The 16,992-nt window shown below is 26.3% G+C and overlaps 1 protein-coding gene across 8 annotated transcripts in view; it reads left to right on the top strand.

Annotated features, from left to right (window-relative positions):
- The window catches only part of LOC119670324 (AMP deaminase 2), a 43,392-nt gene that overhangs the window by 21,233 nt on the left and 5,167 nt on the right, over positions 1-16,992 (top strand). For 4 of the 8 annotated variants that reach the window (XM_038080538.1, XM_038080542.1, XM_038080540.1 and 1 more), the window contains 3 exons: positions 6,120-6,285; positions 15,539-15,840; positions 16,288-16,329. In XM_038080538.1, the coding sequence (XP_037936466.1) occupies positions 6,120-6,285; positions 15,539-15,840; positions 16,288-16,329 (510 nt within the window). Of the gene's footprint in view, positions 1-5,437; positions 5,533-6,119; positions 6,286-15,178; positions 15,250-15,538; positions 15,841-16,287; positions 16,330-16,992 lie in introns of those variants that run through there. The other 4 variants (XM_038080543.1, XM_038080546.1, XM_038080544.1 and 1 more) reach the window with 4 other exon arrangements.

Genomic DNA, 16,992 nt, shown 5'->3' on the forward strand with positions numbered 1-16,992 from the left:
TACTAAAAGGGATCGCTTCCCTAACTTTTTTCGTTAAGCTACAAAATATCTACCAAAGCCTTCTTCATGATATTAATTTAGGTAGTTTTTGTTAACCTTACCTATGATTAATTTATTTATTTAGATAGTTTTTTTATTATTCGCATAAAGATGTCAAAAGAAATACTGCAGATATCAGGTTTTTTTACATTTTCAGCAGAAATTGTGTAAACATAATTCTAAGTTTCAGGAGTAAGCATGGCTACACTTCTAACCCACCCACATTGGGGTCCCATGACCCATCACGTTGGATTGAGTTTTTACTCTATATAAGTGGTTATCTAAATTAAAAAAAAAACAATGCAGAATTAAGCAGAGAATGCGCATAGTAAACAGCAATAGCATTAATAGAGCAAAATAGTATGCTATTATTTATATTATAAATATTGGACTATATTATGTTCGAAAAATAACTCCGACTTATCTTTGAAAAGGAGTGATAAAGTAAAAACTTCCCTTTTGAACGTAAGTGAACTAATTTCTTGTGAGATTGGTTGCCATCTGCTTCTTTAATTTACTAAGTACTTAGCACAATCATAAGCACCAATGAGTTTTATTCATAATGTATCTGGAATACCAATGTTTTCTTATATGTTTGTTATATGCAAATAAAAAACTACAATGACCTACGAGAGGTTATAACAAGACTATAACATAGTCAAGTTTTAATCTATCGGGAACGTAGAACCAAGATAAAAATGAAAGAATTTGTGGTAGTAATTACAGGTCACTGGTCAGTAAGCACACATGCTGATAAATTTGATATCTCTTTCAATCAGAAATACAGAATCTGTAACGAATAAGAGAAAAAAAAGGGAATAATTTATTTGTAAACGCCTAAAGCTTTTAACATTGAGACATTCCAATATGGAAGCCAAAAACCTACGGAACCTGACGGACTTTCGAAACTTGTATTTTCAAAAAATAATTTTCTTTATCAACAGTGCAAGTAAATTTTAAAACTAAGATTTTCATGTTCGAGTTTGTAGTAACTAAACAGCGCTTATAAGCTACGTAAACAGAAGACAAAATTTTTCCGCCACTAAAACCATAAAATCAACTATGTTTGTTAAATGTATAAGCCCAGCCTTGTTAAGAAAGTAAATTCATTTTTTTAGATCAAATTTTTTTAGAAAACTAGATAATGTAGGAACAGGGCACCTTTAAAAAACTACTAACATTCTAATGTTCTATTAAACTTGGTCCTGTTAGCTGGCATTTTTAATTTTTTACTTTTTTGGTGCTGTTAGTTGGAATTTTGCACTTTTTCTTACTTTAATTTATTTGATCTCATTTAAGCAGTGTCTGCTATTTAAAGTTTATTTAGCTATTTAGTTTACAAAATACTTTATTCTTTTATTTGTGACCAAAAATATTATATAATAATTTATTAGCAGTCTAATTGGTCATCTAAATAAAAATAAAAAAAAACTATAATTTATTATATATATTTAAAAATTATTTACGAAACACCACGTTATCGAATATCAGAATGGTTACAGGCTCCTCGGGGAGGTATACAGATCTGAGGTCATTTATTACTTAGTCTGATGAAGTGATAAACAATAATACTCAACTAACTAGCCTCAACATAATAATAAAAATATTTTTCCAATATTTCCAATAGTTCATCTTCAGGGAAACAACTATGTAGTTTATTTTAGCTTTAATATACAAATAGTAATAGATTTTGTTATATGTTTATTTTACACTTTTTTTTAAATTGTTTTGTTAAAAAATGTATAGAAGTCCATTTCAAACGACTATTCATTTTGAAGGTAGTGCCTTAATCCAAAACTAAATCTAAAAAAACCATATTAAAAAAGTAATACCATATTAAAAAGTAAACAAAAGAGATAAAAAAATCATAATTAATCATAAAATACAGAGTGTTGTAGAAAACTCTTAACGGATAAGAATATTTATTCTCAAAGTTGATTCATAAGAGAATCTTATGTTAAATCCCCGGATTTGAATCCTTTAGTCAAATGATGTTTTTATTTTAGGGTCTAAGGAATCTTCTTCAAAATGTATGTTACTTTATTATGAAACACACTGTATTTATTACAACATCTTTGTGACCTTATCCTTTTCTTTTTTTACAAAAAAAAAAAATATTGCAATCTGCTAGTAGATAAATAAAATGAGAAAATATTTTAATTCAAAAATTTTTAGCTCATTGTCATAAAAATCCATGAAATGAACAAATTTTTAGAATAATGTGTCCTTCCTGCTGGCAAAATTTATAATCATACTAATGTAGTTATAGTTGAATATCGATTTATCTTTAAATTGTTTTTTCAACTTAAAGTACAATATATCATAGATACAAGTCCAAAACTAAAATTTTAATTTTATTCTTAATAATGTTTGCCAAATAATTTGATTTATAACGCATTATGACATCAGAAACATTATTTTATAGTTATATATTTGTTGTAATAGTATTGTATTTATACATACTTAAGTGAAAGATATATATAATTATTTATAAATTTTTTATTTCAAATATAACTTTTTACAATTTATTGTTATTATTTATTTTTATTATCGAAAGAGTAATTTTCTTATGTTTTTTCAGTGAATGCATTTTTATCTTTATAAAATATATATAGAAAGAAAATAATTTTAAAATAGAATTCGCTATGTCTAATAGCAAATTAAATGCATAAATATCTAATATGCATTTATATTGTATTTTGAGATATTTTGAAATTTATGACGAATATTAGAAACTGAATGCAATATAAAAATATATTTCTTCTTATCATTAGTAGACGTTTCAATACTAATGAGTTTCATTGTAATAAAATTTGTCAATTTTTTCAATGTTATCAGTAGAGCTATCAGACATTCTAAACATGATTCTAGATACTTATTTGTTTACGATTCTAGATTAGAACTTATTTTTGCTACCGATAACGATAGTGATTGTAAATAATCAATATATTAATTATTCCAATATAAATCTTTAGTGTTATTAACTCAATTTTGTTGTAAAACTTTTTAAAATGAGGTCAATAAAATATCACTTCTTAAGAAAATGTTACTTTTAATTATTATTGAAATTTGCTGTCTTTCCAAATTTTGATTATAAAACATAACTGAATTAAATATTATTTAATATAATATCTTTAATTATAAATTAGTTTCTTAACGATTTGCTAAACTCTTAACTATTTATTATTTATTATGTAGTGTTCCTACACAATATTTAATATTATATGTTTTATTTAGGGTCCAATATGTTTTATTTAGGGTATTTAAATAAGAGAAAATAGATACATCAGTTTCATAATTCTCTTGGTGATGACCACCATCGGTTAGTAAACCCTTATAAGAGATTTAATATTTCATTCAATGATTCTTGCCACGAATATGGAAAAGTTATAAAAAGTACTTTACATCTGCTTTATCATTTCCTGTACATATGCAAGGTAGATGACGTTAGTCATATACTCTATATATTACAGACGTATTTTCTAAAATATCTTGGTAAGATCACAATTTTTAAATCAACTTGAAATTCATTAAAGATTGAAACCCTTTGGAGTCTTGAACGACTACACAAGGATGCATTGGATCTCTGCCAAAATAACAAAATATAGAATATCTGCTTTTATGAACGACCAATGGTTGATGTTAAACTGATTAATTAAAATTTGAGATTATTATATTAACGAAGTTTTTTAATCATCATGAAAAATGTAGATTTGATAATTAACAGCCATACTAAGGTTAGGGTACGTGCTATAGCAATATGGCTGTTTGGAATTAAAAAAAATTTAAGAAAAATATTAACAAAATTTTTCCCTGACCACCACAGTATTACCTATAACGATATTGAATTTGACACATTTGAATAAAATTTTATAAAAATCGGTTTAGTAGGACTTTGATTTATTAATGAGGTCTAGATAAACACGTTTAAAGATTTTATTTTGTCCCTGTTTGTCAAAGTGACTCTAGTATAAAATAATTGAAATTGATTCAAATGTTAAAAAATTCTTTTAAATTAATATTTTATAAGTTTATTCAAGCTTGAAAAAAATATATTTTATCAAATATTGTATTTAATTAAAATTGAAACCATTTACAGTATCTACATATATGAAAACAAAAGATTAGTATCAATTTTAGATATCCAAGTTCAAAGTCGTTCCAAATATTTTGAAAAAAAGTTTGTTTTTATTTAGCATTTACTCAATAATATATTATTTATTATATAAATATTATATTTACTATTTATTTCTCAAATATATATTTTTTTAAATATTGTATTTAAATAGAATTGGAACCCTTTATAGTATTTCCATATATGAATACAAATGACTACTTGTATCAATTTAAATATCCAACTTCAAAGTCTATCCAAAATTTTTATGTTCAGCATTTACTATTTGTTATACATATATGAAAACAAAAGATTAGTATCAATTTTAAATATTCAAGATCAAAGTCGTTCCAACATTTTTTAAAAAATGTTTATTCTTAACATTTATTATTATTATCATTACATTTACTATTATTATACAAATATATTTTATAAAATATAGTATTTTATTAAAATTGAAACCCTTTATTGTATGACCATATATGAAAACATCAATTAGAATCAGTTTTAAATACAATATACCAACTCATTTAACACAGTCTTTTGAGATGTTTAAAAGAAAAAATCTCATAAAATTAAATATTCAGTATAAATATATTATAAAAATATATAAAATATTGTTTTCAATTTATTTTATATTTATTAATAGCAACCGTAAAAATTTTATCGCTGCTTAAAATCAATATTGACCGATTTTTGTTTTTCTGCAAATTCAAAAATATACAAAAATTTTATGTTTACTCACAGAATGGAACGAATCACATACCACCAACTGTCAACCGTTGCTGATAATGAAGTCAACACTTGATTTGCATTGCCATTATCAGTATTAGCAAATATATTAGCTATTTAAGATTGTTGTTTGCATCTAAAGTATCAATCCGTCTATCTATCTATCTATCTATCTGTCACTCTATCAGTCGATTTATTTGTGTGATTGTAGGCTTCACGGTTTGTTTTGGTAACGCCACACGTACCGTGTTTTGTCTAGAAAAGTAGGTTTGAGTAGGTTGTTGTTTTTATTATTATTATTATTAATAATAATAATAATAATGAATATTATTGCTGTATATTATATAGTGTTTTGCATATATGCAAGTATTTACATATTAATTTCTGTTCAGATATGAATTCTGATTTGTATTCATTTAAACATATTTGGAAAATTTTTTTACAATTAGTTATGTGAAAGCTGCAGAAGAGTGATCAACAACACTTCATTCCAGTGTCTCTCCAAGTTCATGACTGACAGTCGCTTTTTAAACAGAAAATAAAATAAAAATAATTATAAATAAATAAAATGAATTTCAATGGTTTTGATACTACAAATTGTCTTTTGATCGAACAAAAACTTTTCGTTGCTCCAAGTATTAAAAATGGTAATAAATGGTCTATGCGTATGTGTGTGTGTGTGTGTGTGTGTGTGTTTAAATGCCATTACAAAATGAAGCACAAAATCAAGCACAGCCACAATAAGTCAGTTCTTTTTGTTTTTGTACATGTTCTTTTTGTTTTTGTACATATTTTTTTTTGTTGTAATTAAGTGTTCTGTGCTACGGTGAAAAGCACACCTGAAACAATGAAGCAATTGAAAAAGCAAACAAACACACAAACTTCAAGTGTAGCAAATGTGCTGTAACAGAACAACAATAACAATTAGTATCAGCACACAACGCCACACCACACCACAGGCGGAACGTGAAATGCTGCTACAATTGGGACATTTATCGATTTTTGTGTCAAATTTGTTAGTAAAAATTTGTGCTCATTTGTGCATTTTGCTAATTTTGTTTTTTTCTACAAATTTTTTATTTGTGTTAACACAAATTATATTTATTTTTATTGGGCGTTGAGTGGGTGACATTTTTAATTAAGTTGTGTGTAGACAAAGTGTAAACGTAAATTAGTATTTAATAAGAATTAATGTAATTGCTTTTCTAATTAAAAATTTAATTTTACATTTCAGGTGCCGAGTCGCCTAGCTCCTCAACCGGACAGCAGCCCGTGACGCCAAATAATGGTGAAGAAATCGATGCCTTACCAAATGAAATCTCCGCTCCGTATGAGGTACCACAGTTTCCTATCGAACAGATAGAAAAGAAATTACAATTACAACGCCACTTAAACGTCAGGTAAGTCCCATCGAAATGCTTAAAAAATATTTAAATTCTATAAATTTATAAATTTATTACTCGTCACGACGAGGTACAATTATAAATAATAAATTATGCTAAATTATGCATAAAGAAAAATGCATTACGTTGCATATATTCAATTTTCTGAGAGAAAACAAATTATTATTATTTGAAAAGTTGAATAAAAATAAATATTTACTTATGTGCATTTATATCATATATACAATAATATTTACTTTATATATATACAAGTACATTTAAAAAAAAATAAAATTAAAATTAAAAAAAAATATAAACACAAATACAAAAGAATATTGTCTTATCATTGTCATTGACCTCACGTGCAGTGTTGATTAAACAGTGCCGGTACTTCCAGTATATTTCTTCCGTACTATGAAAAAAAAATGTAGCCCACTTTTCACTTTTTTGTTGATATATTTGATTTTTTAATGTCTATATATATAAAATTTAAATTGAAAAAAATTAATAATCATTAAAATATTAAATATTAAAAAAATATTCTAAATCAAATATTTCAAACTATTTCCTAGACCATCTTCAGTATGCACTAAAGAACTGAATGTTCTACATATATATATTCTTTTTATATATATATATATTTTATATATATATATATATTTTATATATATATATATATTTTATATATATATATATATTCTTTATATATATATATATATATTCTTTATATGTATATATGTTCTTTATATATATATTCTTTATACCTATAGACTTTTATAAATATTTTGACTTTTAATTAATTTACTTAAAGCTATAAAAAACAAACAAAATGAAATAAAATCTTATATATGAAATTGTGAGTTTAAGTTCAGCTAATTTATTAATTTCGTCTTAAATAGCTATAAACTTTAGATTCAAAATTCATGACTTTCAAGAAAAGAATAAGCTATTTGTGTAGGTCAGATTAGAATGGAGTAGCGACACTTGAGCTCAAATAATGGTCCGTTTTGATACCACGGATTAGCATTAATTATACGCAGAATAGAAGAATTTCCGAAAATCGCGACTCTCCCATTCAAGTGAAAGTAAACCTACCTGTTAAGCCAACAAACTTGGACAAGTGTCTAATCTTGCAGGGTGACTACTCTATTAGATCGATAAGAGAAGAGGCCCCGAGGATTTTAAATTTTATTCTATGCCAATGATGAACACTGACATATGAGTTGAAGTATGATTTCTCCTTATTAACATTGCCAAACTCCTGCAAATGTCATTATATAATAGACCCACTCTCATAGCATGTATTTTTAGTATACACTGGCCTATCAGCATCGATATCTTAGTTAGGAAAAGCTTTAGTTGAAGATTTGAGAATTGTTTTAGGTACTAAATTTTATAAATTAATGTCTTATTGTGGAATTAGTTGGTTCAGAATTAATTTCCTGTTTAATAATTTGCTGTAGTAGTAAACAGCTACTATATCTTTATGACTGCAAAGACCTAGTCCTCCTTAGTAAAATACAGCTGAGGTTGTTGTTAGTTTACCTGTCATTATAACCTGCGGCACTATCACCCAAGATAAGTCTGTCTAAGATAATAGAATGTTGTCTCTGTCGAGTAAAGAAAGAGTCTTCTACATAAACTCTTTTTTTAATCTTTCGATTTTGATTAGAATATTTCAAAATAATTAAAATATTGGTTTTGTGACTAAATATAAAAACTTCCCAATAGTAAACATTCTGAAGAGACATAATATACGAAAAAATGAATATCTACTGTTTTACGATCAGTTGTTGGTATATAATATATGTTATGGTTACAATATTTCGCTCAACTGGAAACCCAAAAGGCCAGCACTTTTTTATTTTATTATATTCTATATGTTAGAAAAGTTTAATATCTTTGGTTTACTATAGTTCGCACACTGTTAAGTACTGTTATTTGATTTAGCAGTAGAGTAAAGCAGCCAGAAAGGTTTGAGAAATATAGAATTTCTAGTTCATGAATTGTAACAAAGAATATTTTTTTTTTAAATATTTATTTTGTCACAAACTAATTAATATACTTATATTTTAGATATATATATATATACGTATTAAAAGAAACAATTTTTTATGTAAAACATTTGTTTATTTTGTTTATCATATTTTTTAAATTAATTTCTATTTACAGTTAAAATGACATCTTGAATTTTTAACATAAATAAATTTTTAATAATTATTTTTAGTTTCAGTTTTCTATTTTTGTAACTGCTTGTGCACATTCCATTTTTAGAAGACTTGATCTCTCTAACCTAGAGGATGTGCATCAACATTTATTTTGTTAAGAGTTTTATGCGTCTTAAAAATTGAAAATATGCCAAATTAATTCATTTGAAAAGCAGCTAATTTATATTTTGTAACGTAATTAATTATTAACAATTATTCAATTTAGAGCAAAAAAACTATAAAAGAAAGTTCAATCATTTCAATTTAAGAGATAATCTTTTAGTATATTTTTCTTCTTTTAATTTTATGTCTCATATCTCATTCCTTTCCTTTTTTGAAATGAATGTTTATTAATAACTCAACTTTCAGTAAATAAATTAATTTAAATTTTTTTCAAACCAAACTACTTATTTTTAGAAAAAATGCTGTCAGATATAAAAACTATAATTTTAAATTATAAATTCATAAAATATTTTAGTAAAAATGAAAAAATTTGGTACAATATTTTAATTTTAACATAGAAAATCTATTATAAAGGCATTCTATGAAAATATTTAAGCTTAACATGGTGTTTACACTGGCTAGACTTCGGCAAGATTTCTATGTTCGATATTTTGTTTTTTATTTTTTATTTTGTTTTTTATTTAAATATTTTTATTTTGTATGTGTGAATAAAAAATTGAAAGTGTATACAATACAAATAATCTGGGCAAAGTCTAGCTATTATAGGACGTGGAGTAGTTGAGTGTATGCAATGCCTACACTTTGCCAAGAATATTATGTTCGAATGCAAATATATATAATTTTCGAATTTGTCAGCGAACAATAATTTGTATACGTCAGCGACAAAGTGAGACTATATGCAATAATCTGGCCAAACTCTAACCATTTTAGATACTTAATGTTATGCGTAAAGTCTAAATTAGTTGCTGTAAACATATTGAATGTAGAAAATGGTAACGGCTGTACGCTGTGCACAGAAAAATAGATTATTTATGAAATACGTACAAATCAAAACAGCATAAAAACACAAACAACACAAGTTCAATCCGATCACCAAATACTTTACACACAAAGCAATGCAATGCAATTGCTTTTTTTATTGCGGTTAGGTAGCACTGATTGTCTCTCGACATTTTAGTGCTTTTAGTTAGCAGTTTTGTGCTCTATTAAACTTTTTTTTAATTTTTGGTCGTTTTAGCAATTAGTTGCATTTTGTTTTTTTAGTTAAAATTAGTTGCATTAAATTTTTAGTGATTCTAGTTAGTAATTTTTTTTACTAAATATTTAGTGGTTTTAGTTAGCAATTTTTCTCAAAACATTTTCATTGCATGACTTATTTGCTTTTATAAATGTTGTTGTAAATTTTTTTTATTTTTATCTAATAAGGTTCTTACTTTAAATTTGCATACGATTCTGGTTTTAAATGTTAACTAAAATTCATAATATTTATAAATATTTTGTTGCCATTATTAGTTCATTAATTCCTTTATTCAGCTCTCTTCATGAACATTTACTTTCCATTTTCTTTCCGGCTGGAATGGGGATTAGTTGTGCATATATAAGAACATGACACATGTTTCTCGTTACCTTTGTTTTATTTGTCATTTGGTATAAAGTATCGTCCAATACTCAACTTACCCACCGTATGCATGCCAGCAACTTGGATTTTGAATAGTTTCAGTAAGAATTTTGCATTCAAATGACTTGGAACGTTAGTTATATTAACTGCATTGATTGAATGAACAAAAAGTTGCTTAATATATACTGCATTTCAATTGACTCGAAATTTACTTATATTGCATGAGCATCTAATATCTCACAGCTATTCACAACTATCAACATGGAAATTAGTTTTCTATTCAAATTAATTTATGCATCAAAATATTCGTACGCGGTGTCGTATACGTGATCTTTTGGACTTTTGCATATTTTAGACAGTTTTTTTTTTGTATTCGCGTATTGATTTACAATAAGTTTGTTTGGTGTGAAAAAAATTGTAATAATTTTGTGTTAATAATTTTGTTAAAAAACATTTCAATAAAAAATATTACAGTGTTTGATTTATTAAAAAATGATGAATAAATGAATCTATAAATGCTCCTCTAACATTTATTTCATTATTTGTTAAAGCAAATTTCGTAAAATTTCTACATACAAGTATGAATATATATATTTATCTTTCTATATCTCGTATTTATTTTCCTTTATTTTTCTGTTTCTTATTTCGTTTAATATTTGCTTTGTGATTACAAATCACAAATATGCAACGTCAAGAACTAGAAATTATTGCTAATATTATTTCTTCAGTCAAGGCCGTGTTATTCTAATAATTATAATTGGTTTAGTAAGGCAAACAATCACAAAAGGGAAAAATATATATATGTACTCATTAATGACGTCAGAGTTGGACAAATATTGTATTTATAAATATTGTCCAACATTATTAAATACTTTTCTGCAAGAAATATAGTTCAATGAATTTAAAATTATACAATATTTGTATACATTTGTATACATATATATGTTTCTATACATACGAGCGGTGTTTGAAAAGCTTTGAACTAACATCTGAGTCAACCATTTTAACTGTTATATTGTTTCCTATTTTTAAACGTAATCTTCTCTTAACATAGTATCATTTGCTTAAAACTGCTCCAACTTCTTAACTCCCTCCAATAATGCGTTATGTCAAGGTTTTAAGAATACCCACTTAAAACGGATATAACTTCTCGATTTACATAGGACTTATGAGTTTCGAACCAAGCCTTCAACTTTGGAACCCGGGTGAATTTGATAGAGGGTCAATCAATTCTTAAAAGAATTCATAAATTTAAGACCTGTCAACTACCCACTTAAAACGGATATAACTACTCGATTTAGATAGCAATTATGCGCTCCGAACCAGCCTTCAACTTTGGAACCCAGGTGAATTTGATAGAAGGCCAATCAATTCATAAAGCAATTCATAAATTTTAGATATGTCAACTACCAGTCACCCATCGAAGTTAGGAATTCAATCCAACTCAGACTACAGATACCATGTGCTGTAGTCTATGTGCTTGGGAATGCCCGGCACTGATGCACATGCAGAAGAAACACCTAGGAGGATATTTCATGGATCGTAAGGATCCAAGAGTAGGAAAAATAGGCGCTATACTGTCTTTCATTAAAGAAATCGGACTCGGAGAAACATTCTAATTCGACTAAGGGGCACAATAGATCTTTTAGGTTGCAGTGCACGATCCCTTCTTTTTAATAATAATAATAGTGTATTATTGGACATAAATCCATTGAAACACACCCATTTTTTTTGACCATCTATCTTATTATTAAATTTTGAACTTAGTGTATTCACAACTATTTCGTACAAATTCTTTCCATGCGTCTTTGTTTCTAGCAGAAAAACGTAGCTGGTTAAAAGTTTTCTGTGTCCTGCGAGAAGTAGTCTTCGATCGACCTGGTCTTCTTACTCCATTTCATGACATGAACAATCACATTCATTGGTTTTCTCAATGTGTGATCTAAAATTTTCGTTTTAAACGAGAGACTAGAGAGAAATCGATTAATCACAGACTATATAACACGAACTCATAACAGACTTAAAATATATACATATAATTTCTTATAATACAGTTTTGGTTATTATTTGTCTTAAACACGGTTATATATTTATAATATTCTATATATAGTCATTATTCTTAAAAATATAATAATAATAATTTTTTTAGTTTTATTTTTAATGGATGTTTACACTTATCTTATTCTTTACATTTCTATACTTGTATAATAACAACAGTAAAGTTTTAAAAGTAAAATATTTAGAAATTTTCAGATGACTTGGTTTCCAAAACTCCTATAGTATTCTAATGTACTGTCGTGTACAAATGAACCCGTCTTTCCATTAAATAAGTTGTAAGAGACGTCTGGCTTATATACTTCTTCCCCTTTTATAAAATTGATTTTACATGTTAAAAGAAGAGCTTTCAGACGAGTTGATAATTTTGTTCTTGATACTTTATTTATTTATTGATTTATTAAAATTGTTAATAAATAGGTTTGTTTTTTTTCACTTAACATAACTTTAATTTTTCCTAATCCTTATATTTAATAATAAATTGTAATAAACCTATATATGTAACTATTTATTCTATACAAATATTTTAAGGTTAACACCAGAAAAAAAAAATTACAAGACAAAATGTTTGCCCATTAGATTAGGTATGTTATCCTTACATATAATTGTAGTATAAACAATTATTAGTACTTTTCTCAGCAGTATCTGCAAAAATAAATATTGACCAACAAAATTATATTGATAAATACACAAAACGAAACAATTATTAGTGTAATTTCAGTTGGATACTATATGTAACAATTTGCTGCAGACTATTTCCTTTGTCTATTATGACATAAACACCCTACATGCAGTTTTTGGAATACTCAACGTCTTAATTTTGGTATAAGTTATTACATGATATCTATTTTTGCTGAAAAAGGAGGATTTTTGGGTGTAGGATTGGAACTTTAATACATGCAGTCCAAGTTTTTTAGTTAAGAACATTATCTTTTAAGATATAGGTATAACCTAGAAAAACTTTCCGTTATTTGATCTCTAACAGTAATTGAGAGCAACATGTATTTATCAATTACTAGTGGTTTTGGAAGGTAAACCCGGTCGTTGCTATTATTTGAATATATTTTTTTTTGCCGACTGGTGTTTAGCATCGAAAGTCACAGTGTGAGACCACTTAGAACCACTTTTTAGAAATCAATTGAAAAAATGTGAAAACTTTATTTCAGCAAACAGGGAAGAGAGATGTGGGGGGCTTAATACCTCGCGCGTTCGATCTATATAAGTTCTATAATATAAGTTCTAAGTGCGATTGGACTAGTTATAGACATTGTGACCAGCGTCACGAAAACCGTGATTGTAGAGAGGGATAATAGGGACATTAAAGTGCCACTCATCAAAGTGAATATTTATGTTGTTATGTTAAAAAAAATTTGCTCAAATTTTCGATTATTGTTATTCTTGTAAACGTAGCTTACCGATTTCTAATTATACCGATTTGTACAATTATGTTGGAGTGGAGTGTAAAGGAGTTGGTAGTTTTTAAAGTTTTTAATTTATGGCGTTTTAGATTGTTACATCTGGTTTCAATCTAGATTTACTCTCGATCTGTCAAATTAAGTTACCCAATCGAACATTTTTAGCATAATCTAACATTTTGGTAGTGATATTAGTAGACATTTATATTTTTCATAAATGCATACATCTAATCAAATAACCTTTTATTTATCAAGTTATTTAAAACAGCTGTTATTTTAGGGTAATCAGAGTACCAGCTAATCTGGTAAAATATCTAGTGTTATAAATTAATCTCTAGTATCATACATTTCGTTCGAGATTTACCAATCGAAAATTGCTGTAAAAGTGAATCTCGATTGAGTGATTTACTATTTATCGACAGATTAAACAAAGAAAAGCGGAATTACTTTTTTAGAGAGCTAGTCAGAAACAGAAGATGTTCCAAAGTTTATTTAATAGCCGATTGCTTGCACTTCCTGCATTTGTCACTGGTGCTAAAAACGGAATTACTTTTTTAGAGAGCTAGTCAGACACAGAAGATGATTCCAAATAACTTCTTGCAATTCTTGCATTTGTCACTGTTGCCAATGTTTTGCATCTGCAATAAATAAAATAAATAAAAATACTTTGTACGTCATTTCAATGTAGGGTATTATAAATTCATTGAAGACCAACTACATTAATTCAATTTCTGTCTCACGCAATGTTGCAAATGAAAAGTGATGTAAATTTCCATAGACCTACGGCACGGCATATAAAAGTTTAAGGTTTTTCCGTATGTCTTTGTCACTTGAAGTTTTTCGTGCGAGAAAATATCGTGCAACACGAAATCGTCACATTCATTTGCCTAATGGCACATTTATCTGAGTAGGAGTAGATACGAGTATTTGCCCGCAACACCAACTCTGGTGAAATTCTTGACACTTAAAACTTATAGTGACGTCTACGTTGCTATATATAATACTATTTGCAGACAAATAAATATTAATTCAACTACTTTTAATGTTATTGTTAATAAATAAAAATTTATATTAAAACTTATTTATTGTTGTTAATTGCATTGCTCACACAATACTTCGCTTAGCTCCCTCGTCTAGAACTCATTCGTGTGCGTAATTTGCCAATTGTTGTTCTCTGATTAATGATAGACTCATCAATCGTTCATTTCATCATTGCAAATTGCGAAAAGGTTATTGTTATTATTACAACAATTTGAGCTTCTAGTCAACGTTGCATGGTAATTGGAATTTTTTATTGCAATGTAATAGTGCTATATTGTTATTGTTATTGTTGTTGGTTGTTGTCTTGTAAGGTATTTTATATTTATTTTATTTTATTTTATTTTATTTTATTATTGGTCAAAAATGAAATTTTTCACAACATTTGCGAAATGTTGGTAACTTTTTAAGACTTTCATATTTTTTTATGTTTAAATTCTGAATAGGCGTCTGTCAGAACTGGTAATTGGTATTAGTCGACAGGACATACTTTTGTGGTGATTAAATAATTTTGAATTATTTTATTTTTGTTATAAAATAATTAAGTGTTAACAAAATCCTGCTTGAGTGTGAAAAGTCTTAAATTGTTAATTTTTTTTATTTTTTAATAATTATCCTGAAGGCGAATTATGTCTTTTCTTAATGATTCTTATAATTTCTTTGTGCCGGATTTGTTGTCTCCAAGGTAATTTAAATTTAATATACCATATATATATATATATTTTAAAAAGATATATTTAGATATTTATAGATAGATAGATACTTCCTTTTTATTCAATTTAAAAATTTTTTAACATAAGTAAGTATTATGCCTTAAATGTAAAAACATTGTTTAGAGTTACTTGATAATATATTAAAATAAATAATAAAGAATTGAATAATAAAGAAGTAATACCATAATAATAATAATAATAAATAAAGATAAATAAATAAGAAATAAAATTTAAAACTATTTTTTTTTTTTTTAATTTTAGAGCTATGGGATCTGAAAGATCAACATATGATTTTTCTGAAGCTAATAATATAATACAAGACGAACATGATTTTGCTGCAAGCTTTCAGCGTGTTTCCATATCTGGTGAAGATACAAGTGGTGTGCCATTGGAGGATTTGGAACGTGCTTCCGCACTATTGATACAAGCCTTAGAGTTACGTGCACGTTATATGCAAATGTCTGATCAATCATTTCCAACAACGACTTCCAGATTTCTAAAAACTATACAACAACGAAATCGTTTTAGTCACATTGAACATGAGGACCGCAAAACCATAGCAGGTAAATTATATTAATATTAAATTTTTTATTATAAATTTCTTAAATATTTTCTTTCGTGTAAAGAAGTGAAAAAAAAAATATTTTTTTATTATTTCCACTTTTCCTCAAAAAATATATAATAATAATTTTATATTATTTTTGTATAAATCATTTTTGTAAATTGAATTTTTTATTTTTCAAACCTCATTAAATTTCCTTTGCAATTTTTTTTCAAATGAGAAAAAAACTTTAAATTTTATGTGTGCAATTTTAATATTTAATAATAATAATTAATAATAATTTTTTTACACATTTTCTGAAAGGCTGTAATGTAAATGTTTCTTTCTTTTGGCACACAAATTTTTTTTACTATTAAATTTCTTCTTTTTATATATTAATAATTTATATTTGTATATATATTATTATTGTTTTTGTTGGACATTTTTATTTGACTATTATTCTTTTTAGAAATAATCCGCAAGATCAGTCTTCCCGACATCCAAACGGAAGGTAATTCGTTCGTTGTTTCATATTTCCTCGGCGAGCGAATCTTTATAAGTTTTAGTTTTTCTTATCCCTTGTATGCAATATAAATTTTAAAAATTGTTTTGCGTTAAAATATGTTTGGTTTTTAAACTATTTATTGTTTTAAATTGTTTAAATTCATTTATTTTTAATTGCATTTGTATTTTATTTTCTATTATTTAGTTCAAAATTTATTGCTTGCCATTTTTTTTTTATTTATATGCTTTCTGTTATATATTATTTATTGATTGTTTGATTTTACTGCTTATAACTTAAATGAAGTCTTATAGAATAACACAGTTCATTTACATCGATACACCATAATCAAATATGTAGTTATATAGATATTCTACAAAAATAGTACACGTCTATCAAAATCTTAAGATATAGTTTAATTCACATCTTTGTAGAATTGATGGAATATATCCAATAGATAAATCACTCTCTTTAACTGCTACACATAAAACGTAATTTTCAACTATATAACTCTTCTCAAATATATATAACTTCCCTTAATAACTCTCCAAAATTTGTAATTGAAATGAAAAGTAATTAAATTATGTTTAATTAATCTCACTGATTTGAGCATAGGCCTCACATAAACCTATTGGTTTCTAGGGTTAAAAGCATATAGAACGTCGACACTTT

Source organism: Teleopsis dalmanni, chromosome 1, assembly GCF_002237135.1.
Source record: "Teleopsis dalmanni isolate 2A chromosome 1, ASM223713v2, whole genome shotgun sequence".
Lineage (NCBI taxonomy): Eukaryota > Metazoa > Arthropoda > Insecta > Diptera > Diopsidae > Teleopsis > Teleopsis dalmanni.